This window comes from Lynx canadensis, chromosome D4 (genome assembly GCF_007474595.2).
Source record: "Lynx canadensis isolate LIC74 chromosome D4, mLynCan4.pri.v2, whole genome shotgun sequence".
Lineage (NCBI taxonomy): Eukaryota > Metazoa > Chordata > Mammalia > Carnivora > Felidae > Lynx > Lynx canadensis.
The window spans coordinates 55,398,593-55,426,039 of record NC_044315.2 but is presented as its reverse complement, the minus strand read 5'-3'; the positions used below and the strand labels follow the sequence as shown (position 1 = coordinate 55,426,039).

Sequence of the window (27,447 nt, the reverse complement as noted above, 5' to 3'; positions counted from 1 at the left end):
GCATCTGACTTTGGCTCAGATCACGATCTTACAGTTCATGAGTTTGAGCCTCGCACAGGGTTTTGGGGTGACAGCTCCGAGCCTGGAGCTTACTTCGAATTCTGTCTCCCTCTCTCTCTGCCCCTCTCCCACTTGCACTCTGTCTCTCTCTCTCAAAAGTAATAAACATTAAAAAAATTAAAAAAAAAAACAAAAAACAAAAACAGACTGACAATTCCAAGTGCTAATAAAAATGTAAAGAAAAAAAAAAAAAGAAGAAAAAACTAGAGCAATGGGAACTATTACCCTGCTGCTGGGAGTATAATATGGCACAACCATTTTGGATACTGTTGCGGAGAACTGACTAAAGCTGAACATATGAATACACTATTAACTATCAATCAGCAATTCTACTCCTAAGTTTGTAACTAACAGAAATGAGTATGTATATATGGCAAAAGAAGTATGTGGATGTTCTTAACAGCATTTTTTTAAAAAATTTTTAAATGTTTATTTATTTTTGAGAAAGAGAGACAGAACACGAGCACAGGAGGGGCAGAGAGAGAGGGAGACAATTCGAAGCAGGCCCCAGGCTGAGCTGTCAGCACAGAGCCCAATGTGGGGCTCGAACCCACGAACCATGAGATCATGACCTAAGCCAAATTTGGACGTTCAACCGACTGAGCCACGCAGGTGCCCCATTAACAGAGCATTATTTATAATAGCCCAACACTCATAACCATACACATACCTATTAATGGTTGAATGATAAATAAATTATAATATCTTAATACATTAAAATATCATACAGAAATGCAAATGACCCAAGTACTGCTATATGCAACAACAGGAATGAAGATCACAAATGTAATGAATGAAGCCAGACAAAAATAATACAAACTACAAGATTTCATCATCTATATAAAGTCCAAAAACAGACAAAACTAATCTGAAGTGTTAGAAGTCAGGATAGATGTTTTATCTTTATGGAGTATACAAAAGTGTTCTGGTAATTTTCTATTTCTTGACCTGGGTACGGATTACACCACTGTATTCACTTTGTGATGACTCACTGATCTGTGCACTTCTGATCTATATGTATGCTATATTTCAACATAAAAGGTCATTAAAAAAGTTTTGAGCCTCTTATCTCCACTGGAATCAGGAAGTCTGCCAGTCAGTGAATAAGTATCCTGTAGCATGTGATGTTTACGCCATGCCCAAAACCAATAAGCTCATGTTTTGGAAATGTGCTGAAATCACCTAAGTGGTTTATCCTTAGACATTACAATTCTTGATGATTGAATTTCTCTTGCTCTCCAATAGCAGCAAAACACTCAGCAGGTGCTGAATGAATGCTTCAACAGTTGCTCCCTCCCACTAACTTCACAGAGCTCAAGGACAAGTAGATAAACAGCAGTTGAAATGACTTACTTTTTCCTTTCCAAGGCTAAACACTCCTCATCACACTCCAGCCTTGAGAAACAAATGAAAAAAATAAAAGTCAGGGCACAGATTTCACAGCTTCTACCCAACAATAAGTTCTTAGTCAACCTGGAAACAGAGCAGATTCTGGCCAAAACATGGCTACATGAGGTCCCTTTCAAGGACAGGTGGGTGGGCCTCTGGGTTATGGTAATCTAGTTCTCAGAAGGGCCTCAAAGTGTCGCCAAAATGCTTCCAATGACCCTCTCACAGCGCCACTTCCTTCTCTTGGCACAGCTGGTTCTCTGTTCTCTGTGGGTTGGGCTGGACACATCTAGGTCTCTGCTTCCTCTGGCTACTGTTTGAGGAGAGGCCTAAGTCTTCTCTGGTTGTAGCTATATCCTGAATAAGATTTGCTGGATTGGAATGGGTGTGGTCTCTTAAGTTCAAACGTCTGTTGGAACACCTACTGTGTGTGCAAGGGTTTGCTGTGGGGGATTGAGATAAATAAATAGTTCCTATCCTCTGGAAATTAATTCTAACAGAAGACACACATTTAAAAAATTACCTGGCTTGGTGAATTTCCTTCTTAGTAATTAGCTTGCTGATTTCCACTGAATCTCCAAGTTGCATGTCTGTTATTTTAGAGGCCATGGAAATAGCAGCTATTCTGAAGTATAAAAAAGGGAAGAAAAGGCATTGCAGTTTCACAGGAATGTTCTAATACTAAGTACAGAGAAGACTTCCTTCAAGTCAAATCTATCACTGGACAATTCATGTGGCTTCAGAAACCCATCTATTATGAACTACCCACACGTTTATGTCATATCTCCTCAATCAGATTCTAAGCAGCTCCACAGGAAGCAATGAGACAGTCTATTTAATCTCCCTTGAATATCCAGGCCAATGCCTGGCATTCAGTCAGTATTTCGAAACCCACTGTTGTCAAAGCTACTCTGATGTCTTTATACTCTAAAAATGCTATCTCCAGGGGCGCCTGGGTGGCGCAGTCGGTTAAGCGTCCGACTTCAGCCAGGTCACGATCTCGCGGTCCGTGAGTTCGAGCCCCGCGTCAGGCTCTGGGCTGATGGCTCGGAGCCTGGAGCCTGTTTCCGATTCTGTGTCTCCCTCTCTCTCTGCCCCTCCCCCGTTCATGCTCTGTCTCTCTCTGTCCCAAAAATAAATAAACGTTGAAAAAAAAAAATTAAAATAAATAAATAAATAAATAAATAAATAAATAAAAATGCTATCTCCATGACACCTCTCTGCACCTAATCAGAGACAAACACACATCCCTAATACCTTCACCTCCTTACTCAGATCCCTTTCTGACCACTTGGTTCTAGGATTTCAGGGGCCTGCAAAGACAATTCACAGAACAGTCAGAAACCCCCACTACAGGGGAAGAGCACAGGACTTGGTCCTGGCTGTGCTACCACAAATGGTGGGATGTTAAAGCAATTCATGTAACTTCAGGACATCATCCCTTCTGATCTCAGGGTATAACAAGACCAGAAGGGAGAGAAAGAGGAAGAAAAATAAAAAGGTTATTTTACAAATGAAAGTTATGGAAGGAAAGGGACAAAACAATACTTTCTCTCTGAACCATAAAAACTAGACTGAGGAAAATTTATTTAAACAACTTTCCACAACAAAAGTTGCAAGGATGCTACAATAAACACCAGTATACACGTGTATAACCTCTGTATACTGAGATCCACTGCTATTAACATTTGAGCAGCACTAACCTTTGATAAGTACTGGATGCTTCAGAGCAAATCATCATCTCTTTTCTTCGTCCACATTCACACTGCAGCTCTATCTGAAATAAGATTAACATGGAGCGACTTTTAGCACATAGAAACCATGTGAATAGGCAGGTTTCACACTTTTAAAGTCTCTCTCAAATCAAACCATGGCAGAGGATATAGACAGTGAGTGGTTACCCTTCAGGATGGAGGAAGCTAACCATGCATGCAACTAGACAACGTGGTAGTTGACACACTAGGAGGGAACAGTTCATTCTACAGGGACCCTTTCTGGGAACTACTACAGTCCTTAACCCCACCTGAAGGGGCAGGCCTAGAAATGAAGTTTTTACCATTGAACCTGACCCAGGACCATCCAAGGCCTAATCAGGTCCACTGCCTGCTTTCACCTCCTCAGGGAGGCCCTACTTAGATCCCTCAGACCAGGCTAAGTTGTCCACTCATGCTCTCATAGCACCTTCTATCAGGGTGTAACCTCTTATTCACCACAGTCATAATTCAGTATCTGAGTAATTAGTAAGGATCTGTCCCATCTAATTGAAAGGATCATGTGCCTCCTGTTCACCGGTAGAGCCCTAGCACCTAGCAAAACATCTTGCGCAACACAGACACATATATTTGTTGAATAAATGGAGTAGGCAATCAGAGTCTCTCTTGAGAATTTGTTCTAAGGGAGAGAGACAGACTGGTCAGACAGCAGTGGGTACCTTCTGTACTAGAAGGCCACTTCAAGCTGGGCAGACAGGAATCTGTACAGTGTACCCCACCTTTCTCTTGCTCCACCTTAGCTTGCAGTTCGTTGCAACCAATGATCTCTGATTAGACTCTATGCCCAGGAGCCTCAGCTCTGGACTCACGAGCAGCCCCACAACCATAGTCAATGCCCTATCTGGAGCCAGGAATACGCACCTTGGCTTTACAAGCAGTCGTGGGGCAGGGTGAGCTGGGGTGGCAGGGTGCCATACACGGGTGGCCACAGTCAGCTCTGGGGGTGGTGCAGGGCTGCTTGCAGGCCTCATCCACAAGACACTCTCCTTTGTGACAGAGTCTCTGACACTTGTGCATTCCACATGGTAGCGTGGCACTGCAGGGTAATCCGCAAGAGATATCAGCCAGGTGACAGGGGATGTTGCTTCGTAACTAGGAGAGACAGAAGTAGCCAGATTCTTATCTCCGTGTGCGATCTGGGATGAGTTTTAACTTCCTATTCAAACATTTCTGAATTTTCAAAAAGTTATTTTGATCTTAAAAAAAATTAGGTGGATTTTCAAAATCTGAACATAATTTGTCTGAAAATAAACAAATCTGGAACTTATTTAGTAATCCTTGTTATGATCCAAAAGAATTTGTGCTAGCAATCAAGTGTGACTGAGGATATACACTTCCCAGGACGGGTAGCAAGCACATGAAACTAGATAGGGAGTATCTGATATGCTCTGACCAACTAGGAGGATCAGATAACCTTTTCCTCCCTTTGCAAACAGCTTAGGGCACTGAGGGTTGGGAGGCACCCTTGACCCATGGTTTCAAGACTGCTGGCAGTGCTGTTTTACAGAAACAATTAAATAATCAAATAATCAACTCTCCTCACATTTCCCAACTCATGGTATCTTTAACTTTAGGTAGCTTTATCATTTAAAAAAATTAAGAGGCAGGGGTGCCTGAGTGGTTCAGTCAGTTAAGCACCCGACTCTGGCTTCAGTCATGATCTCGTTGTTCGTGGATTCAGCCACGTCAGGCTCCATGCTGACAATGCAGAGCCTGCTTGAGATTCTTTCTCTTTCCCTCTTTCTCTGACCCTCCCCCACTCATTCTCTCTCTCAAAATAAATTTTAAAAAATTAAAAAAAAAAAATTAGAAGGCAGGTGCCTGAGTGGCTCAGTCGGCTGAGTGTCTGACTTCAGCTCAGGTCACGATCTTGCGGTTCATGAGTTCGAGCTCCACATCAGGCTCATGGCAGTCAGCCTGTCAGTGCAGAGTCCACTTTGGATCCTCTGTCCCCTCCGCCCCCTCTTTGTCCCTCTCCTGCTTGCGCTCTCCCCAAAATAAATAAATATAAAAAAGGTGGGGGGGTGGCCCCTGGGTGGTTCAGTTGGCTGGACGTCCGACTCTTGATTTTGGTTTGGGTCATGGTCCTAAGCCCCACGATAGGCTCCGTGCTGAGTGTGGAGTCTGCTTAAGATTCTCTCTCTTTCTTCCTCTGCCCCTCTCCCCAGCTCAAGCGCTCTCCCTCTTAAAAAAAAAAAAAAAAAAATTAAGAGGCAATAGGCCATGAAACCCCAAACTTTTAATTTTTGGAAACCACCTTCTTTTAGGATTCCTTACTCCAGGAAAAAGATGCTAGAATTTTGTTCCTGTGGGAGCAAAGTTTACTCTTACATATTGACTCAAATTCTTTTGAGAACCCTCAAAATAAGGAATATACTTTGACTCTAGTGACATCTAACTTTTACTCTTAAAAAGGCCTCCAAAGTCTAGAATGTACATGCTTCCTATTGCTTTAGAACTGCTTTAGAGTGGCACCTGGGTGGCTCAGTCAGTTCAGTGTCTGACTCTTGATTTTGGCTCAGGTCGTGATCTCATGGTTCACAAGATTGAGCCCTGTGTCAGGCTCTGCTCTGACATCAGGGAGCCTGCTTGGGATTCTCTCTCTGCCCCTCCTCTGCTCACACATGTGCTCTCTCTCAAAATAAATAAATAAACATAAAAAAAAAAGGAAGAATTGCTATGTAAGTATTTTGGTAGAATGTAGTTCCCAATCATTAAACTTACCTACACTAATACCAGGGTCTGGAGATAATTTATTTTTATTTTTTTTAATGTTTATTTATTTTTGAGTGACAGAGTGTGGGCGGGGGAGGGGCAGAGAGAGAAGGAGACACAGAATCTGATGCAGGGCTCGAACTCACAAGCCGTGAGATCATGACCTGTGCCAAAGTCAGTCACTTAACCAACTGAGCCACTCAGGTGCCCCTGGAGATAATTTTTGCACACACTGTGTCCTCTGTTTTCCCTCCCCTCATTACTTGCCTACTTTTCATTATCCTTTAGGAAGTTACCTCCTCTACAAACACCTTCCTTGGGTGGGGGCTCCTTTGATCCTGCTCAGTCCTTTGTACTTGCCCTGCTACTGTACTGTTTAAACTGCTATTGCACTGTTTAAATGCCTGCCTCCTGCTCCAGAGTAAAGGCTCCACGAAGGCAGCAGTCATGCCTCTCTTGTTCTCTTCTGAATCATGTGAACTTAGCCTGTTACCCAGCACACAGTAGGTATGTAAAAAAATATTTGTTGAATGAAGTCAAATAAGCCATCAACACAAAGATGATACATGGATGTCTTAGAATGGCTACTCTCGGAGAAAGTAAGACTCATAGAGGAAGATACTAATAAACGACAAATGACTTGAGAACCACTTACAGGAAATAAGTGAAGAAAAATACGTCCATCAAGATAAAGATATTGAACGCATGTTGTCACAAATGCCAAGGGTTTCCAAAAATGTTGCTTAATATGTTATGAAGTAAAAAGTAGGTTACACAATAGTATAATCTTAAAAGAGTATGAGAAAGTGTGTATCACACATGACTTATAGTCTATACACAAGAATGTGAACAGTATTTATTTCTGGATTGCAGAATGTATGCTCTTAATTGTCTACAATGAATATGCATTTTTTAACTAAAGAATTCTTAAAAGTGTTTCAAAGGGTCTATAGGTAATGGTGCCAAATAAGCTTACAAATTGAGAATGAGGATGAAAAGTCCTTCATGGTAATGGCACTGCAGAGGTGTAGGTGAGCCTGGAGGAAGGTGTTTGGACCTAGTGGCCAGAATAGGAAGCTGCACAGGGCACAGAGGAAGGAAGAGGGGACCCTGGTGGAGAGACACCACCACTCTTGGGATGCTCTTAATGAAACACCTTTATGCAGGCTAGCAACCTTTGCTGGTGAACCTGGAAGCTGTCTCTGAAATACAGCCCATGTTCTCAAGGTCAACTGACTGAGTTTAACTTAGTTGCAACCAGAGTAAAAATGAAAGCAAAAGAGGCTCACTATACTACCACATACCTACTGTATGACTTCATTCACGTGACATTCTGGAAAAGGCAAAACTACTGGGACAGATAATAGATCATTGATTGCTGGGGCCTGGAGACAGGAGGGAAAATAACTATAGAGATGCATGAAGGAGGGACACCTGGCTGGCTCAGTTAGTACAGCATGTGACTCTTGATCTCAAGGTCATGTGTTCAAGCTCCACATTGGGTGTAGAGATTATAAATAAATAAAAACTTAAAAAAAAAGGGGCATGAAGGAATATTTGGGGGGTGAATGAACTATTCTACATCTCGATTATGGTGATGGTTACATGACTGTATGAATGTTTTTGCAAAACTCAAGGACCTGTACACTTAAAAGGGTAAAATTCTATTTTATGCAAATTATACCTTAATTAATTAAAATGTTTATTTTATTTATTTTGAGAGAGAGAGGGAGAGAGAGAGAGCACATGAGCAGGGGAGGAGCAGAGAGAGAGGGAGAAAGAGAATCCAAAGTACGCTCTGTGCTGCCAGCACAGAGACCTACACGGGGCTTGAACTCACACACTGTGAGATCATGACCTGAGCCGAAGTCAGTTGCTTAACCAACTGAGCCATGCAGGCACCCCAAATTCTACCTTAACTTAAAAAAAGAAAAGAAAAAAGGGGCCAAAGCAAACCTCTGCTTCTTGGAGTATATTTTTACTTTGAGAAACAATGAGACTAACAACTCTAAAAGTAATTCAATCATAAATCTCTAGCTGGAACAATGAATACTTGGGAGAGAAAACTTACCTCATGTTTGCCCATGCACCACTTCTGAGTCAGGAAAGTACAAGGGGGACACTTCTCTTCACTATGACAAGAATGATACACTGTTAAGAGAGAAAGGAAATTAGGAATTATGTCTAGGAATAATGTTTAAATAAAGCACATAAATTATTATATATGTTTTAATGGTATAGAACATAGAACTTTTAAGTTTAGAAGCTGGGAATACTTTTTAAAATGGTCACAGGAAAGTAAAAAGTAGGCGACTTTATTTCAAAGTGCTGAAGGATGAGCATGAGTGAGTAAAAGGAATCCCACTGAGGTGGGACAGACACACCAAACACAGAAGCAGAGAAGGAGGCAGCTTTTCCACTCATCTCCTGCAGCACAGACCCTGGTCTGTCCATTCTACTCAGTCATTCTTTTGGCCCTATCACATACAGCTCAGTTATCTCTGCTACTCATGCCATCTGACATGCTCCCCTGATTCCTTTCAATTTCCTTGCTGCCTGTAAGAGGCAGTTCATCCTAACTCATCTCCTCCAACAAAGCCTTTCTTGGCTGACCATACCCTGCTCAGAGCTCTCTTACACTCCCTAATGTCAATGGCTTGCTACCATGTTATCTGGCCCATCTTTACGAAACGGTTGGTTGTGTGTCATGTGCATATAACTACCATCCTCTTCCTCTTGGGAAGAACAGAAAAATCTTGAGATCATGGGTTACTTTTTTCTTCCTCTGAACCTCTCTCTGTGTCTGATACCATGGTGGGTATACAACTAACTCTCAAGAAAAGTTAAAAGAATGCTGAACAAAAGTGGGCTAAAACAACACACCTCAAAAATGGTTAAGTTCTTATTATGGACATTACCCACCAGGATTTGGACTTCATCTGTGACATTTGCAAATGAGTGTGAAGGAGGGAGTGGGTGAGTATTGGCTCGGGCACTTACTTCATCTGGTGTGAACACCAAACTAAGTTGGGAGAGCCCTCCAAAGGTCCCCAGGAAAGAAGGGACATTCTACTTCATGAGGAATTTACTTCTTTTTTACTCTATTAAAACACTCAAAAAATGAAAACGGGTTGTTTATTTGTCAGTCTGAACTATATGGCTTACTGTAAGTACCAAATCTGGTGACTTCAGTTATTTCAGGTTTGCCTCTGGGATTTGGTAAAATGAAATGATGAGCCTACTATGGTCCTAGAGGAAAGCTAGTGACTAGACTGGACAGAAAATGGATGGTATTAAGTAGCTGCTGGCCGGATGTCTACAGCAGTTTATGAAAGAAGAATTGGAAATAATTATCTAACAACATGAGACTAAGTTATAGCCCATCCATGTAACAGCACACTCCATTAACCACTAAAAATCTATATTGTAGAAAAATATTCATTGACAAGAAGAAAGATTAAAATTACAAGAGGGAAAAATCCAGTTAAAATAAATTCAGTAGCATCACACTTTAATATTATGAAAAAAAATGCAAATATCTATTTTGCCCATGTAAAAAGCCCTGAGAAATATATATTAAGGTGTAAAAAGGTGACATAATGGATGATTTAATTTCAATCTTTTGACTTCATCTCATTTATTCTGAGAGAGAGAGAGAGAGAGAGCATTCACATGAGTGGAGGAGAGGCAGAGAGAGGGAGAGAGAGAATCCTAAGCAGACTCTGCACTGTCAATGCAGAGTCCCTATGTGGGGCTCAAACTCACAACTGTGAGATTATGAGCTGAGCCGAAATCAAGAGTTGGATGCTTAACCAACTGAGCCACCTAGGCACCCCTCTTTCTTTTTATACAGTAAACATATATTACTTCCTTAACAACAAAAAGTTAGTTTCAATTTTACAAAAAGATGTTCAACTTTGAAATATAAATCAAAATTGAAGGCAACAAGAAGAAAAGTCCCTGAAAGACAAGATCAGCTGGAGATTCTTCCAGCCTTTCAGGTGTGTTTGATATCCACTGAGTAAAGAAATGGAGTGCACTGTTGATTCTCAGCTGTGGCCCAGATCACAGACTCACCTTCACAGAAGCAGCCCCTGAGAACAGGGAACAGGGGTGGCCATCACAACATGACCTCAGAGCAGTAAAGACTGTCATGCAACATCCTAAATGACACAGTGTGAAACAGGCTGTGAGATGGGGGACCCACCTGGATGGTCACATTCATGGACTCTGGCGCAGGTCTGGGTACACTCAGGGGGTCTGGTGCCACAGGGAACTGGAGGGTAGATCACTGACGCACCACAGTGGCAGGTTAATTCATCAAAACCTGATGGAACAGCAATGAAACAAAACAACCTTTCATGATGTGCACATACATATTTACACAGACAACACACACACACACACACACACACACACACACACACATTTATTTTGGCTTGTATTACTTTTTAGGGGACTGCTTTTTTCAAAAAATGTTTTTATTTTATTAAACCTGAGCTGGTGGCAATGGAGCAGACAGATAAGAAGCATTTCATTTTTACTTGCAACAAACTGTAAGTCCATGAGTAACCCAGGAAATTTTTACATATATTTTATAAACAACAGATCTATAGACCATCTCTTTTGAGAGAACAAGAGACTTCTGCTAAAGACATAGCTTTTTATTTTTTCAAACTCCTTTAGTTAGGAAAATGGATAGAGATTATGAAAGCCACAGGTAATTAACAAACATACAAAAATATATATTTGAATATACACCTCAGAGAAGCACTGAAGCCACTCAAAAAAATTCTTACAGGTCTAATCAACACCTATCATACTAAAAACGTGAAGTTGAAATGAAGCACAGAGCTACATCTGAGTTCATTACACACAGGCCACAAGTCAAATCAAAATGAGGGCTCACACTGGACAGCTCTAATAAGCAGCCTACCTTGTCATGAGCTCTCTTAACTCCTAAATCCCAAGAGGAGTCAGTTCTCCAACTCTAAGTCTTAGTAAAGGCCAGGACTTTGGCCATGGTTCCCAACTAGGTCACCAAGGGTCAGAAGCCCAGGGCTCTTGAGATTCTTCCACCTACTGCCCCTCTCCAGTCAGCACTCTCTTCAGCAAACCCATCAGAGACTATACAATGTGGTGTAAAGAGCCCCATAAATATAGTCAGGAGACTTAGGCTTCTGGTCCCGGACCTACTACTTACTTACTTAGTGACTGTGGGGTGGTAGTTTAACATCTCTGAGCTTTCTACTGGTCAAATGGGAATACCAAACTTTGACCTATCCATTCAACAAGCTAATATATGTGAATTAGCTAGGTAAAGGGCAAGGGGCCATGTAAGTTGTTTTCATGGAATTCATGTGTGTGTGATTTATATCAAAGCACTGACTCAACTCCTTTTTGAAATTAAGTAGGTCTAGCACTCTATCAAAGACATTTTGGGAAATCTTGATCTAGGCCAATCTTTTAATGTAGCAGTTCTCAAAGTATGCTCTGTTGACCCTTAGGGGTCCCTGAGGGTCTTCAGGGAGTCCATAAGGCCAAAATTATTTTCATAATCAGACTAAGACATGGTTCTTTGCCCCGCTATGTTGACATTTGCAGTGATGGTGCAAAACCAAGAGTTGGTAAAACTGCCAGGGTCTTAGCGCAAATCAAGGCAGTAGTACCAAACTGTAATCACTGTAGTTTCATCACCACAAAAAAGTCCTCGATGAAGCAGTAAAGAACAAAACAATTGATCCTTAAATACATGTCTTTTCCATAATCTGAAATAAAGTGCTTACGCTGCACACTAAAATATAGTCTGGCTGTTATAAAAATTTGTTTATTTATTTTATGGTGAGCCTGGGTGTCTCAGTCAGTTAAGCATCTGACTTCGGCTCAAGTCATAGTCTCATGGTTCATGAGATCAAGCCCTGCACTGGGCTGTCTGATGTCACCGCAGAACTTGCTTCGGATCCTCTGCCCCCCTCTCTGCCCCTCCTTTGTGCTCTCTCTCTCTCTTTCTCTGTCAAAAATAAACATTAAAAAAAAATCTGGTTATTAAAAATAAACTAGTATGAGTGCTCACTTCAGCAGCACATATACTAAAAAAACAACTAATATGGGATAGGAAACTATCAAAATCCTGGAGGAGATCACAGGGAGCAACCTCTCTGACCTTGGCCGTAGCAACTTTTTTCTAGATATGTCACCAAAGGCAAGGGAAATGAAAGTGAACACGAACTACTGGGACTTCATCAAGATTAAAAAGCTTCTACACACCAAAGGAAACAATCAACAAAACTAAAAGGCAGCCTGAGGAATGGGAGAAGATATTTGCAAAACGACATTACCTGATAAATGGGTAGTATCCAAAATCTATAAAGAACTTACCAAATTCAACACCCAAAAAACAAATAACCCAGTTAAGAAATGGGCAGAAGACATGAATAGACATTTTTCCAGAGAAGACATACACATGGCTAACAGACACATGAAAGGAGGCTCAACATCACCCATCATCAGAGAAACACAAATCAAAACCACAATGAAATACCATTTCACACTTGTCAGAATGGCTAAAATTAATAACACAAGAAACAACAGGTGTTGGCAAGGATGTAGAGAAAGGGGAACTCTCTTGCACTGTTGGCAGGGATGAAAACTGGTACAGCCACTCTGGAGAAACAGCGTGGAGGTTCCTCACAAAACTAGAAACAGAACTAGAAACAGAACCACCCAGCAATTGCACTAGTAGGTATTTACTCAAAGGATATAAAAATACAGATTTGGAGGGGTATACACACCCCAAAATTTACAGCAGCATTACTAACAATAGCCAAACTATGGAGAGAGCCCAAATGTCCACTGACTGATCAATGGATAAAGATGATGTGGTACATATATACAATGGGATGCTACTCAGCCATCAAAAAGAACAAAACCTTGCCATATGCAACAACATGGATGGAGCTAGAATGTATATACTAAGTGAGATCAGTCAATCAGACAAAGACAACCTATGATTTCACTTGTATGTGGAATTTAAGAAACAAAACAGATAAACATATGGAAAGGGAGGTGGGGGACAGAGAGAGGGAAAGAAACCACAAGAGACTCTTAAAGACAGAGAACAAACTAGAACAAACTAAGAGTTGATGGAGGGAGGAGGGTGGGGGATGGGCTAGATGGGTGATGGGTATTAAGGAGGGCACTTGTGATGAGCACTGCATGTTGTAAGTGCTGAATGAATGTAAGTGATGAATCACTGAATTCTACTCCTGAAGCCAATATTGCACTGTATGTTAACTAAAATTTAAATTAAAAGAAAAAACCTAATACATATTTTTTAAATTCCTCATTTTAATCTCTAATATGATAAGTATAGCTATAATTCACATAAAAAGAGCTCTTTGAGGGTCCTTGGCAATTTTTAAGAATGTAAGTAAGTCCTAAGATGAAAAAGTTTACAAACTGCTGCTAATAATACAGAGAAGGAAGACTGCTGAGGACAGAATTTGGTTCAATGATATTTAAGAGTAATCCATTAATGAACCAGATCTCATTTTAGGATTGTTACTTACATCCCAAGTTTCGTACATTCAGGGATGACAATGCAGCATGAGAATAACTTTTTAAAGTCACAACATATCTGAAATACTTAGGCTTAGTTGAGTAACCCATACCAAACTAATCAGTCCCTCAAAATATATTATGCTCGAACTTCTAGACAACTCTTAGATTTTTTTTTTTAAGTTAATTTATTTATTCTGAGAGAGAGATAGGGAGAGAGAGAATTTTAAGCAGGCACTGCACTATCAGTACAGAACCCAATGTGGGGCTCAATCCCACCCACTGCAAGAACATATGACCTAGGCCAAAATCAAGAGTTGGATGCTTAATGGACTGAACCACTCAGGTGCCCCTATCAAACTTTTTAATCAATCAATTAACTGTTTAATAAATTTTTTGAGACAGCACAGGGGAGGTGCAGAGAGGGAGAGAGAATCTTAAGCAGGGTCCACACCCAGCGCAGAGCCCAACATGGGGCTCGATCTCACAACTGTGAAATCATGACCTGAGCCGAAATCAAGAGCTGGACACTTAACCAACTGAGCCACCCACAGATCCCTAGAAAACTCTTTAATAAAAGCATACAGTGAAGACACTCACTGGCTTGCCAGCATGACTGGCAGTTCCCACGATGACAAGGTTCTTCACATCTATGAAGGCCACAACGGAGTTTCCTCCCACAAATCAAAGGACACTTGTGCTCCTTATCCTAAAAAGAGATTCATATTTGTTTGCAAAATTATCTATATTTTATATTTTCCACAAAAAACAAGATTAATTTAAAAAAAAGCTTTCTACAGTTATGGATGAAATGATGTCTGGAATTAGCTTCAAAATAATCAGAGGGAGCAGGTGGAGAGGTGGATGAAACAAGATTAATTATGAGCTGATCACTACTGAAGCTGGATGTTGCATATATGGGATGCATGCTAATCTTTCTGCTTTTGTATATGTTTGAAATTTTCAATAATAGGAAGAAGTCTTTATGTCTTCAAATACTGATTTATAAATAAGTCTTTTTTTTTTTAATGTTTATTTTTGAGAGACAGAGCCAGCAAGCAGGGGAGGGGCAGAGAGAGAGGGAGAGAGAAGATCTGAAATGGGCTCTTTGTGACAGTAGCAAGCCTGATACAAGGCTTGAACTCACAAACCACAAGATCATGACCTGAGCCAAAGTCAGATGCTAAACTGACTGAGCCACCCAGGCGCCCCTAAAAATAAGTCTTAATATGTTGTACAATTTCATCATTATTCATCTTATCAATATGTAAACTTCAAAAATAACAATTATGTATGATACACATACATAAGCATGTGTATACATGCACTACTTTGCTAATGGCACTGTGTGCTCTTGTTTGTACACACACAAACACATGCACAACATGGTAACCCAATTACTGCCAGGTAGTGCTTTATTTAGTTCCATATAAGTGAATACTTCAGATAACTGAAACTTGCTCCTTTCAAAAATGCCCCACTCATTTTGCCTACTGACCTGACCCAAGCTGTATATGAAACCCAAAGCCTAAATTGCTAAGACCAGCCCAATCTGTGTATTGGGACAGCACACAATTTCCTGCAGAGGACTGTATGCTCATCTGATGGTCTTAGGCTCTGGAGCCTGAGGGCTTCTGTCTTTCTTCTCTTTCCCCATATTGCCACTGGCTGACTTCTTGACTTGGCAAAGGCCTAAAAAGGCCCAGGCCTGTCTCTCTGGGCAGCTCTCTCACTGCTGCTCAGGGGCCTCTCCCAGTGATGTCTGAATCTGGACTACATTCCAGATGGCTGAGGTTTCTAGATGCTTGGCCCCCAGATGAATGAAATCTGATTGTACCTAATGATAGGTCCACTTACCACACAGCATATCTCATTACATTTATGTCGTCCACACAACCGTTTCTTGTTACATCGCTTATCACACATAAATGTAGCATCTGTTGTGGCCAATTAAAAAGAAAAAAAAAGGTAAAGGAGATGAACATTCACTCAACAAATATTCGATGACTACAAGCTGAAGAAACACATATGTAATAATGTAAATAAATTAGTTATGGTGAAAATGCATATTAAAATAAGATATGCTAAAAATTTTCACCTGTCAGATTGTACAGAAAAAAAAAAAGACAATATGGTACGGGTGAAGGTGTAGAGAACAAGGCACACTCCGTGGATGGGAGTATAAACTTTTGGTACACATATGTTATCTATCAAAAATTTAAATGGTAATTCTATTTTAAGTAACTATTCCTATACATATACTTTTGAAAATATATTTTTATATATTTTAATATATTTTGTTGCACAAGCAACAAAAGAAGAAACACAAATTGGGGCTTGATCAAAACTGAAAGATTTTGTGTACCAACGACACCACTAAGAAAGTGAAAAGACAGCGCACATAACAGGAGAAAATATTTGCAAATCATCTATCTATAAAGCTCTAGGATCTAAAATACATAAAGAATTCTTACAACTCAACAAGAAGAGAACCCAATTAAAAGACAGACAAAGGACTTAAACAGACTCTTTTCCAAAGAAGATTACAAATGGCAAAGTACATTTAAAAATGTTCAGCATCACTAGGGAAATGCAAATCAAAACCTTAATGACATATCACTTCATATCTACATAGGATAGCTTTAAGAAAAAAAACACATAAGAAACAAAAATAAAAACAAAAAAATAAGTGGGGTGTCTGGGTGGTGGGAATGTAAAATGATGTAGGTGCTACGGAAAACTGCTGTGGCAATTCTTTAAATTAAAGTACACACAATTATCATATGATCCATCAACTCCACTTGTAGGTATGTATCCAAAAAAATTTAAACAAAAACTGTGTACAAATGTTCACAGTAGCACTAATCCAAATAGCCAGAAGATTGAAACAACCCATAATGTCCATCAACATATGAATAAATTGCGATATATCCACACAATGAAGTACCATTCAGTCATAAAGAGGAATGAAATACTGATATGTGCTACACATGGATGAATCTTGAAAACATGCTAAGTGAAAAAAGCTGGGTATAAAAAGGTTATGTATTATAGAATTCCATTTATATGAAATACTCAGAATAGGTAAACCCATAGCAGTTTAGTGGTTCCTCGGGGCTTGAGGGGGTAGTGAGTGGGAAGTGAAAAGTTAATGAATACAGGGTCTCCCCCTTAGGTATGAAAATGTTTTAGAACTAGATAGAGGTGATGGTTGCACAACACTGTGAATCTGTTACATGCCAATGAATTGTACACTTTAAATAAACGCTTACTTTAAGAGAGAGACAGTGCATGTGAAAGTGAGCAGGGGAGGGGCAGTGAGAGAGGGAGAGACTCTCAAGCAGGCTCTGCACTGTCAGCGCACAGCCTGACATGGGGCTCGACCTCATGAACTATGAAGTCATGACCTGAGTTGAAATCAAGAGTCAGACACTTAACCAACTGACTACCCAGGCACCCCTGAATTGTACACTTTAAAACAGCCCATTCTACATTATGTGAATTTTACCTCAATTTTTAAAAATAGGCTAGGTGCTGAAGTGTTTATGAGTGAAACGATGTTTGAGATTTATTTTCAAAGTACTTCAGTGAAAATAAAAAGGAGGGAAGGAAGGGATGGAAACAAGATAGGCAAAATGCTGATTACTGATGATGGGTGACAGGTGCATAGGGGTTTATTATATTAATCTTTCTACTCTCACATACGGTTAAAAATTTTCATGATAAAGTTTTAAAAAGTGGGACAAGATGGATACTGTATTATTCATAATGGGGAAAAACTGGAGACAAACTAAATGATCACCAAGAGGGCAAGAGTGAACCTCACTGTGGCATACCCACATACAGAATACTGGGAAAGAGGGAGAGTTATATACACTGACATAGAAAATGTCTTTGAGGGAAGAAAAAAAAAAAAAAAACCAAATTGCAAACAATATGTTTAGTATAAAATTAAGTTTAGGAGAAAAAAATAAAACTGGCAGATGTATAAAGCTATATGAATACAGAAAAATATCTGGACCCAAATCCAACAAACTAGTAACAGTTTCATCAGGGAAGGGGAGGAGGGAAAAATCAGGTTAGGGTGTATTTTCACTTTTTCCTTTATATTGTTTTTATTCCTTTTTTTTTTTTTTTTTACTTTAAAAGCATATTAATGTAATTTTTTCAAATTATATTTTTAATAACCACAATTTTGACTGTGGTTTTAAGGCAGATATTTCTGCTTACCTTCCAAACAACCACTCCCCACCTTCTTCTTTTTTTTTTTTTTTTAATTTTTTTTTTAACGTTTATTTATTTTTGAGACAGAGAGAGACAGAGCATGAACGGGGGAGGGTCAGAGAGAGGGAGACACAGAATCTGAAACAGGCTCCAGGCTCTGAGCTGTCAGCACAGAGCCCGACGCGGGGCTCAAACTCACGGACCGTGAGATCATGACCTGAGCCAAAGTCGGCTGCTTAACCGACTGAGCCACCCAGGCGCCCCCCACTCCCCACCTTCTTAAGGCTAACAGGGGCTTAATTCTGCTCAGAAACTAGGTACCCATGTGCTCCTAGTTTCAGGGCTGAATGTAGAAAAGTCTAGCCTATTAATTCCATTTTCTTTGCTAACGTTGGGTTTAGGCAGGAGCATGTGATACAAAGTGTACTGAGGTCCTCTCAGGATGGTCTTCCTTGCTCTTGAGAAGGAAAGGAAGCTTAAGAATCTCTTTCTTTCCTTTAGATATTGCTGGGTAAGATGTTGATGTGTGGACTTGTTGTGGCTAACTTACATCCATGAGGAGAAAACCAAGAAAATCAGAGAAGCTGAACGGGAGTCCTGAAATCAGGAGGTTGGAATTAACCAACTCTGGACTTGTTCTGCCTCCATACTTCCTATTATGTGAGACAGTAAAGCCTCTTATTGCTAAAGTTATTTTTCCTTGGGTTTTTGATACCTGCAGACAAAAGCATCCTAATCTAAAACAGCTTTCTTCCTGGCCAGAATAAGATCTTTTTATTTTATACACATTTAACTTCTATCACTTTTCCAAACAGGTATTAAGGTGGCTTAAACAAAAGACTAAGTGATGGTGAGCAAAAGACAGAATCTTAATAGTGTGGGATGTCAGGATCAAAGACAAAGGAAGAAACAATATTGTAGGCCTCAAGGTTAAGAAGGTTTGCTGGCTGAGTACCTGTTCTAGGTGTCCAACAGTCATATCAAGCTTTAAGGGGATCTAGCATCAGAGTCAGTATGTAAAAAGCTTGCTGCATTAGGTATTATTCTCCTTCACCCCCACTACTACCATTTTATTATGAAAATTTCCAAACATAAAAGTTGAAACAACTTTACAGTGAATATCCATATGCCCATTACTGAGATTTTACCATTATTTTTTCACCTTTCTATCCACCTATCAATTTACCTTAATATTTGATACATTTTAAAGTAAACTGCAGATTTGACTACACTTACCTTTTTTAGAACTTAATTAACCAGAACTTATGATTTTTACTTTTCTTTTGAGGCAAAAGAAAATGAAACATATAAAATGAAATATACAAATCTTAAGTGTACCTTTGTTGAATTATGACATATATAATACAAACCCTTATCAAGAAACAGAACAAGTACTTTTACCCCAGAAAGTCCCCTCATGCCCATTCTCAGTCATACCTTCACTTTTGAGACTGGTACATGGAAGCTCCTATGGAAAAAGGAAAAGAAAAAAAAACAAAAACAAAAACAAAAAACCAACAGTAACTCCTTTAGGAACAAATGAAACAACACAACTAGAGTATAATGCTATATATAACATGTACACCCTAAATATCCTATACTTTTCTGGTAGTCACTTATTCGCCAACTTCACCTATCTGGAGCTAGGTTAGCCCAGTTTCTATATGAATATGCTTTACTCACAGTGGGGCTCCTGGTTTACTGACATTTCATGCAAATTTTTTTTTTTTTTTTTGAAATGGAATAACTTTTTTTTTTTTTTCAACATTTATTTATTTTTGGGACAGAGAGAGACAGAGCATGAACGGGGGAGGGGCAGAGAGAGAGGGAGACACAGAATCGGAAACAGGTTCCAGGCTCTGAGCCATCAGCCCAGAGCCCGACGCGGGGCTCAAACTCACGGACCGCGAGATCGTGACCTGGCTGAAGTTGGACGCTTAACCGACTGCGCCACCCAGGCACCCCACGTGCAAATATAATTGTAACAATCTTTGTGGTCTGGCCTCCTAATTGAAAGTAGATTTTAGGAATTATAAAATCTGAATGGAAGGAGGGATTGCTAAAAGTACATAAAGCAAAGAAAAAAAATTGCCTGGCAAAGGAGACAGAAAAAGCCACAAAAAGCAGAAAAATTGAAAATATGTAATAATCTGGTACCAGAGGCAAACAGGTCAACACACTTAACAGCAGCATGACACTGCAGAAATGTAGCAAAGTAGAATATAGTAGTCCTCTGGCATTCAGTTTTATGACTTTGGTAATTATGTATGAACGACCCCAAAGATCTACCATATGTAACTTGCTGAGGCATGATCCCAAATAACATGTGTGGAGAGGATGCTGTGTGGGAAGCAAGTCAGTCACTTGGGGGAGAGTGAGCCTGGCTGCCCAGTATCTACATCTGAATTTGGCTTTGATGTCATTTACAGGTTGCTAGGTACTCAGAAACTAGCAAAATGCTAAAAATATTCTTTCTTAGTGAAAAGGACTCTGAAGAAAAGGGCAGTTACTAGAGTTGAAAACAGAAGCAAAAGTCTAAGAAATGGAAAATTCTTGGCTACAAAGATGTCTTAGATACATTAGTTGGCTGGGTTGGATGATAAGGAAGAGTTGCCCATATGTTCCCTGGAGATACAAAGCAAAGGTGAGTCATGAAATTGCTAGAGTGCACTTCCATGGAAAAGCCCATTCCATTACAAAAGACATTTCATGAAAAATCTGGCTGAAGAATGAGGTGATGACCATCAATTGCAAAGAGATTTTTCACTTTGTCAAAGGTTTCAATAGAATTCATACTGACAGTGAGTGCCTCCAGCAATTTTAGAATAAAACTTTTATTTGCAAAAATTCACTTTATACACAGCTTTTCATGAATATGCTCACTGCCATGGGATCTGCTATTAGAGTGAGGGCAGACAGTGAATGAGAATCAAAAAAGCACAGAGAGAACAGGACTGTTGGGGAGAAAGAAGCAAACAGACAGTAGCCATTTCTAGCTCACACATCCCAACTCTGCTTGTGCTTCTTGGTCACAACCAGCACCTCTGGGCATCACTAAATTTGTGATTACTAAATCACAGTATTTCACAGTCTTTAAGATCCTGTGTCTGACATTCAAAATATCTCTACTGACCCATGTACTCTGGTTTCTTTCAGGAAAAAAGCCGTGTGTGTGCACGCATGCGCGCACACATCTTTTGCCACATGTAAATTACATTATTTTTACATTTTTATTCTAAAGCTTACCCAGTAAGCTAGCTGCCAATTTCTGGAATAGATCCTCAGAATCATTTGCAAGTCAGCTGCTACCCAGCCCTTGGGCTTGGTAGCAGCTGAATATGCACCGAAGGTGGGTCAGAGAGGACAGATCAATAGTTGCTATGTTCTCCAAGCTGGATTTCCCAAAGACAGCAAGGCTCTTGCCTCTGGTTACAAACATAGGAATGGGCATGAATTCCAAAATGGTAAGATGTCCCTTTTATAACAAAAAGTCCAATCAAAACTGCCCAGGGCCCAAAGAAGAAATTGACAAAAACAGTTGTATAGTGAATAATTAACCTTACTGAAAGGGTGATCTGGCCTTTGCCACTGCCTTCTGGGAAGTGATCTCTAAGCTCCTGGAATATCATGCCTGAAAGGAGTGTCATTGTTTGCCTGAGGCCTTGGGTCATCACATAGTCTAACATGATTTAGTGTACAGGCTGGCCATACTGAAAAGTCTTAGGGTGGGGACCGGCTACACCACAGAGACCAATAATATGACTTAGGATGGGGGCTTTGGGTCACATAGTAATGGCAGACCTCTGGTGACAATCTGGAGATTGAGACCAGCCACATGGGCAGTCAACCATGTCTACACAATGGAGCCTCAGTAAAAACTGAACACCCAGGTTTCGGTGACCTTTCCTGGTTGGCAACACTCCATGCACATTATCACAAAATGATGTTGAGAATGTTAATGCTGTTCCAGCTCCACAGGGAGAGAATAATTAGAAGCTTCTTATTTGGTACTTTCTTGAGACTCTGCCCTGCATGTTTCTTCCTCTGGCTGATATTAATCTGTATCCTTCCCCTGTAATAAACTGTAACCATGATTATAACAGCTTTCTATGTGTTCTGTTGAGTTCTAGTGAATTATCAAACCCTGAGGGTGTTCTTAGGGACACTGGACTGCAGTTGGTATCAGAAGTTAGGATGGTCTAACTACTCTAATTCAGCAGTTGTCTAAACTCTTGCAATGACTGTCAGAGATAAGGGTGATCGTATGGACTACGTTCTCTCCAATTTCTTAGTTAGCAACAGTGCTTTTGTTCTCTCCTAGCATCTAGCATTATCACACTTTTATTTGGTAAAGCTATCTGGATACTTGCCTCAGCCCCATTACTGGCCTCTGAGCTTAGAGTGCTACCTGACCCACAGCCTATATCTACCATACAACGGACCCATGGTTGCTGTCAGCATACACTGGCTGGGTTGAATAAATCATATATAGTATGATAGGACTAAAACAAGTTACTTTGATTCTTCCCATCCCGTAATCATGAATTTAAAAGGTACTGGTGGTAACAGCACTAACATTGTTCAGGATTTACCTTTGTTCTGAAAGAGCATCTGCAGGAAATAACTGATGTACGAGAGCATGGTCCACAGTCTCCTTCATGGCACAGCTTTTCGCAGGTATGAATGAAATCTTTAATAAAAATGAAAAGAGCTAGGAATGAACATTGCAAGTACTCATTTTCAGACTCCCAAGTTCACTAGCCACACTGGTCTTCTACTTCTATTGCCTACAACTCCAGAATCAGAGTTGAGGGAAGAAGGATGTAGTCAATGCCTCTTCCCCTATCTTCCCTTCATCTGGCAGGCTGGACCTTTTCCGGCAAAGACAGGGCCCAGAATTAGTCACTGGCATATCCTCTGGAGTGCATGATTCTTTGCCTAAGTCAAAAAACAGATCTTCTGACTTCTTTCTTTAGGCCTCAAGTCTCAAGGTTAGACTTGAATCTCCTTAAAATTGTAGCCATGGACGACTTTACTGGAGTACTCTTGACTCTGAAAATAATCTGGGGATCATAAACAATCAGAAATCATGATCCATAATCTCAATGACTCCAGCTCTGTGACCATGTGGTGATAAGAGACCTACCATTCATTCTGCTAAATACATTTAGGACAAGTCCTGTTTTGAGGACCACTCAGAGATCAGCCACAAGTCTCTTGGGGCTGCTGTTTAAATGATGTATTTTTTCCATCCTTTTATTTTCAGTCTTATTTTATCTTTAACTCTAGTCTGTTTCCTGAAGATACCACATAGTTGAATCTTGTGTTTTAAAAAATTTGGTTGGACAATCTCTGCTTTTTAAGAGTTTAATCCATTCACATTAATGCTATTATTGATACAGCTGGATTATATCTGTCATTTAACTTTTATTTTTCTGTATGCCTCATGACTTTGTTAATCTAATCTTCCTTTACTGGTTTGTTTTGCATTAAGTTTCTAATTTAACATTTTTTCCCTTTAATTGTAGTTTTCACTGTATATTATATATAGTGTGTGTGTGTATATATACACATATATATATAATATTTATTTTTGAGACAGAGAAACAGAGCATGAGTGGGGGAGGGGCAGAGAGAGACGGAGGCACAGAATCCCAAGCAGGCTCCAAGCTCTGAGCTGTCAGCATAGAGCCCGACACGGGGTCAAACCCACCAACCATGAGATCGCGACCTGAGCCGAAGTCAGATGCTTAACTGACTGAGCCACCCAGGTGCCCCTTCACTGCATATTTTTAAATGTTTATTTTATTTTATTTATTAAAAAAATTTTTTTTTAAATCGATGAGATTTACTTTTTAATGTTTATTTATTTTTGAGAGACAGAGGGACAGAGCATGAATGGGGAAGAGCCAGAGAGAGAGGGAGACACAGAATCCAAAGCAGGCTCCAGGCTCTGAGCTGTCAGCACAGAGCCTGACGCGGGGCTTGAACCCACGAACCGTGAGATCATGACCTGAGCCAAAGTCAGAGGCTTAACCTACTGAGCCACCCAGGCGCCCTTATTTTTAAAAAATTTTTAATGTTTATTTATTTTTGAGAAAGACAGAGTGTGAGTAGGGGAGGGGCAGAGAGAGAGAGACACACAGACTCTGAAGCAGGCTCCAGGCTAGCAAAGAGCCAGATGTGGGGCTTGAACTAACAAACCAGTTGAGATCATGACCTGAGCCGAAGTCGGCCACTTAACCAACTGAGCCACCTAGGTGCCCCCGTGTTTATTTCTTTTTTGAGAGTGTGTGTGCACGTGCATGAACAGGGGAGGGACAGAAAAGGAGGGAGAGAGAGAATCCCAAGCAGGGGCTCAATCCCATGAACCATGAGATCATGACCTGAGCTGAAATCAAGAGTCAGAGGCTCAACCAACTGAGACACTCAAGCACCCCATTTCACTATATTTATTTTTGGTTATTTTCTTAATGGGTGTTCTAGGACTTACAATATACATCTTTTTTTTTTTTTTAATTTTTTTTTTTTAACGTTTATTTATTTTTGAGACAGAGAGAGACAGAGCATGAACGGGGGAGGGTCAGAGAGAGGGAGACACAGAATCCAAAACAGGCTCCAGGCTTTGAGCTGTCAGCACAGAGCCCGACACAGGGCTTGAACTCACGGACTGCGAGATCATGACCTGAGCCGAAGTCGGCCGCTTAACCGACTAAGCCACCCAGGCACCTCACTTACGATATACATCTTACCAGAATCCACTTCAGATTTATACTAACCTAATTCCAGTGAGATAGAGAAACCTTACTCCTATGTAGCTCTATTCTCTCTTCTCTTTTATGCTATTATTACGTCTACATGTTACAAACCCAACAACATACTATTATGTAATGTTATGTCTATTAAAACAGAAAAGAGAAAGCATACATTCATAGTTTGTTACATTTATCATCTTTACCATTTCTGATTTTCTTCATTTGTTGCTACAGATCTGAGTTACCACTTGGTGTCACTTCCTTACTTCCTTACTTTGATCTCACCCACCTCCTTTGTGCTCTTATTGTCAGATATATTTCCACATGTTACAACCCTAATAATACAATTACATATTATCTTATACAACTACTTTTTAAGTCAGCTGCAAAAAGAATATGCTTTTATACTGTCTTTTATAATTATGCAATTACATTTACTCTTTGATTTTTCATATGGATATGAATTTATATCTGGGTTTCCTTGCTTTCAGTCTGAAGAACTTACTACTTTAGTATTTATTGTGAAGTAGATCTACTAGCAATAAATTGTGTTTCCTTCCTTCTTTCCTTCCTTCCTTCTCTTTTTCTTTTTTAAAGTAGGCTTCATGCCCAGCGCGGAGCCCAACATGGGTCTTGAACTCACAACTCTGAGATCAAGACCTGAGCTGAGATCAAGAGTCAGATACTTAACTGACTAAGCCACCCAGGTGCCCCTTTATTTTCATTTCTGAAAGATAGTTTTGCTGAATAGAAGCTTCTTGGATGGCAGTATATTTTCCCCAGCACTTTTGAATAGGTCATCTCAGTATCTTCTTGTTGTGATGTAGTGTTCTCCATTGTTTCTGATGAGAAGTCTGCTGCTAATCTTATAGGGGTTCCCTTGTATGTAAGGAGTCCTATTTCTCTTGCTGCTTTCAAGATTTTCTCCTTATCCTTGGCTTTCAGCTTTTTACTTGTGTCTAGGTGTGGAACATTTTGAATTTGTCCTATTGGGAGTTGAGCTTCTTGGATATACAGATTAAAGTTTTTCAATAAATTTGAAAAGTTTTCAGTTATTCAAATATTTTTCTGCTCTCTACCATTCTGGTATTCCCATTACATATGTTTGCGTGCTTAAAAGTACTCCCATTTCTTTGAAGTGCTGTTCACTTTTCTTCATTGTACTTTCTCTCTGTTGGGCATAAATTGCTCAGCAGTCTGATCCAATGAAATCGGGTAAGGGTAGTCTTTGAGGCAAGTCTGTGAAGTCTGTTCTGACCCCAGAGGGGCTCCTCTTAGCTACCTCTTTCCCTGGCTCTTTCTGCTGAACTAGCTGGCTTACAGTTTAGCTAGCTGCCCTTAATCAAGAAGAGCTATTATTTTCTGAAGGGTTTTTAGGCCTGAACTTCTCTACATTATTTCAAATTAAAGTCCTTTCCTTTGGGGAGTACTTTGGAGCTCTCTTTTTTATGGACTACCTTTCTCCCTAGGAAAAGTCTCAGTTACTTACTTTTGGTGGTGAGTGGGACAGTAGCCTCTGGTTTTCTTGGCTTGTATCTTTCAGCATAGAGCCTCTGCTCTACAAATGAGCTGGGGTGAAGATGACTAGGGCCCCAATATTCTAACCTGCTGTGATTGGAGTAAAACTTCTGACTTACGGGTGGGCTGTATGGAAGGGAGCCTGCAACTCTCAGCTGTGTCTACCAGAAACGTAGCCTCTTTTTTTAAGATTTTATTTTTAAGTAATCTCTACACCTAATGTGGGACTTGAACCTACACCCCCAACAAGAACTGCATGCTCTACCAATTGAGCCAGCCAGTGTCCCAGAAATTTAGCCTCTTCAATTTGGAGTTAGAGGGGATGAAAAATGCTGGCAGTGTGCTCCTCCCAGTGAGACTTGGTAACCCCTGACTGGGATCTTAGGGGTAGAGGAAGCCTCATCTTCTTGGCACACCTATCCTGAGTGGAGCTTTTGTTAAGCGGAGCTGGGGGTGGAAGGGAGGGAATGGACTGTGACTTAAACAACATAGACTCTTGCTGTTCTTACTGAGTTTCAGTAGATTTTCTTTAATAAATACTCATTTGAGGTATGCCCATCGGACAATTTCCAGATACTTTAAATGATTCCTTTTCCCCAGTTTTGCTTGTTTTGCTGGGGAGTGGGTCCATGTAGCTCCTCATATTTCCACTGTGAAAGCAGAACTCTACCTAGTGTCTTGTACTAAAGCTATTTATCTAGGATAGAAATTCCTACTGAGTGAGACACTAAAAGACCTCAGCAAACTTTCTATGGATAAGCTAGATGTGAATAAACTTGAGAGCCACTGTTTTCACATGGGCTTGTCTTTGAGCTTCTCAATCCAACTCAGCCTAATTCCTTACAAATTTTTTATGATTAAAAACCTGATGAGGTACAGTGGTTACCCTCAAATCCCTTGATCTGTTCTTATCCTACCCCTGGGGCTGGTTTATACTGATAATTACTATTCTTCTCTTGCTCAAGTCCCCCTGTATTACCCATTTCACATTTTGTCTTTCTCTCATTGCCAACATATTTTAGCCCCATGGTAGGATTTCTTGTGGTCATCGTATATAAAATTGTTATAAAACTGACCCATGAGCTTTCTGAAAAGGGAAGACTTTAACCATCCTTCTTGATTTTGAAGTCATTTGATCTTCACTTTACAGAGTTTATCTGAAGATACATTTTCACAGTTGGCAAAGAGAACCAATAGACAATTGAATTTTCTAATGCAGTTGAAACGTGTATTAAAATATGAGAAAAGAACATTCCTCCTCTATACACAATTTTAAAGTCAGACCATAAAAAATACAGTAGGATGTACCTACTGGTTCCTGCTGGTGTTTGGAAGAAATATGAAATCTCTATTTTTTTTTTCTCAACGTTTTTGTTTTTTTTTTTTTATTTTATTTTTGGGACAGAGAGAGACAGAGCATGAACGAGGGAGGGGCAGAGAGAGAGGGAGACACAGAA

The 27,447-nt window shown here is 40.1% G+C and overlaps 1 protein-coding gene across 3 annotated transcripts in view; it reads right to left on the bottom strand.

Moving 5' to 3' along the window:
* The window catches only part of NFX1 (nuclear transcription factor, X-box binding 1), a 74,096-nt gene that overhangs the window by 7,737 nt on the left and 38,912 nt on the right, over window positions 1-27,447 (bottom strand). For all 3 annotated transcript variants that reach the window (XR_004344326.1, XM_030293069.2, XM_030293070.2), the window contains 10 exons: window positions 22,310-22,407; window positions 19,155-19,185; window positions 15,351-15,430; window positions 14,094-14,202; window positions 10,144-10,263; window positions 8,008-8,087; window positions 4,083-4,313; window positions 3,153-3,226; window positions 1,973-2,074; window positions 1,414-1,455 (listed from right to left, as the gene is read on the bottom strand). Coding sequence is in view for 2 of the 3 variants with exons in the window: in XM_030293069.2 (XP_030148929.1) it covers window positions 1,414-1,455; window positions 1,973-2,074; window positions 3,153-3,226; window positions 4,083-4,313; window positions 8,008-8,087; window positions 10,144-10,263; window positions 14,094-14,202; window positions 15,351-15,430; window positions 19,155-19,185; window positions 22,310-22,407 (967 nt within the window). In the remaining variant the exon portion in view is untranslated. The remainder of the gene's footprint in view (window positions 1-1,413; window positions 1,456-1,972; window positions 2,075-3,152; window positions 3,227-4,082; window positions 4,314-8,007; window positions 8,088-10,143; window positions 10,264-14,093; window positions 14,203-15,350; window positions 15,431-19,154; window positions 19,186-22,309; window positions 22,408-27,447) is intronic.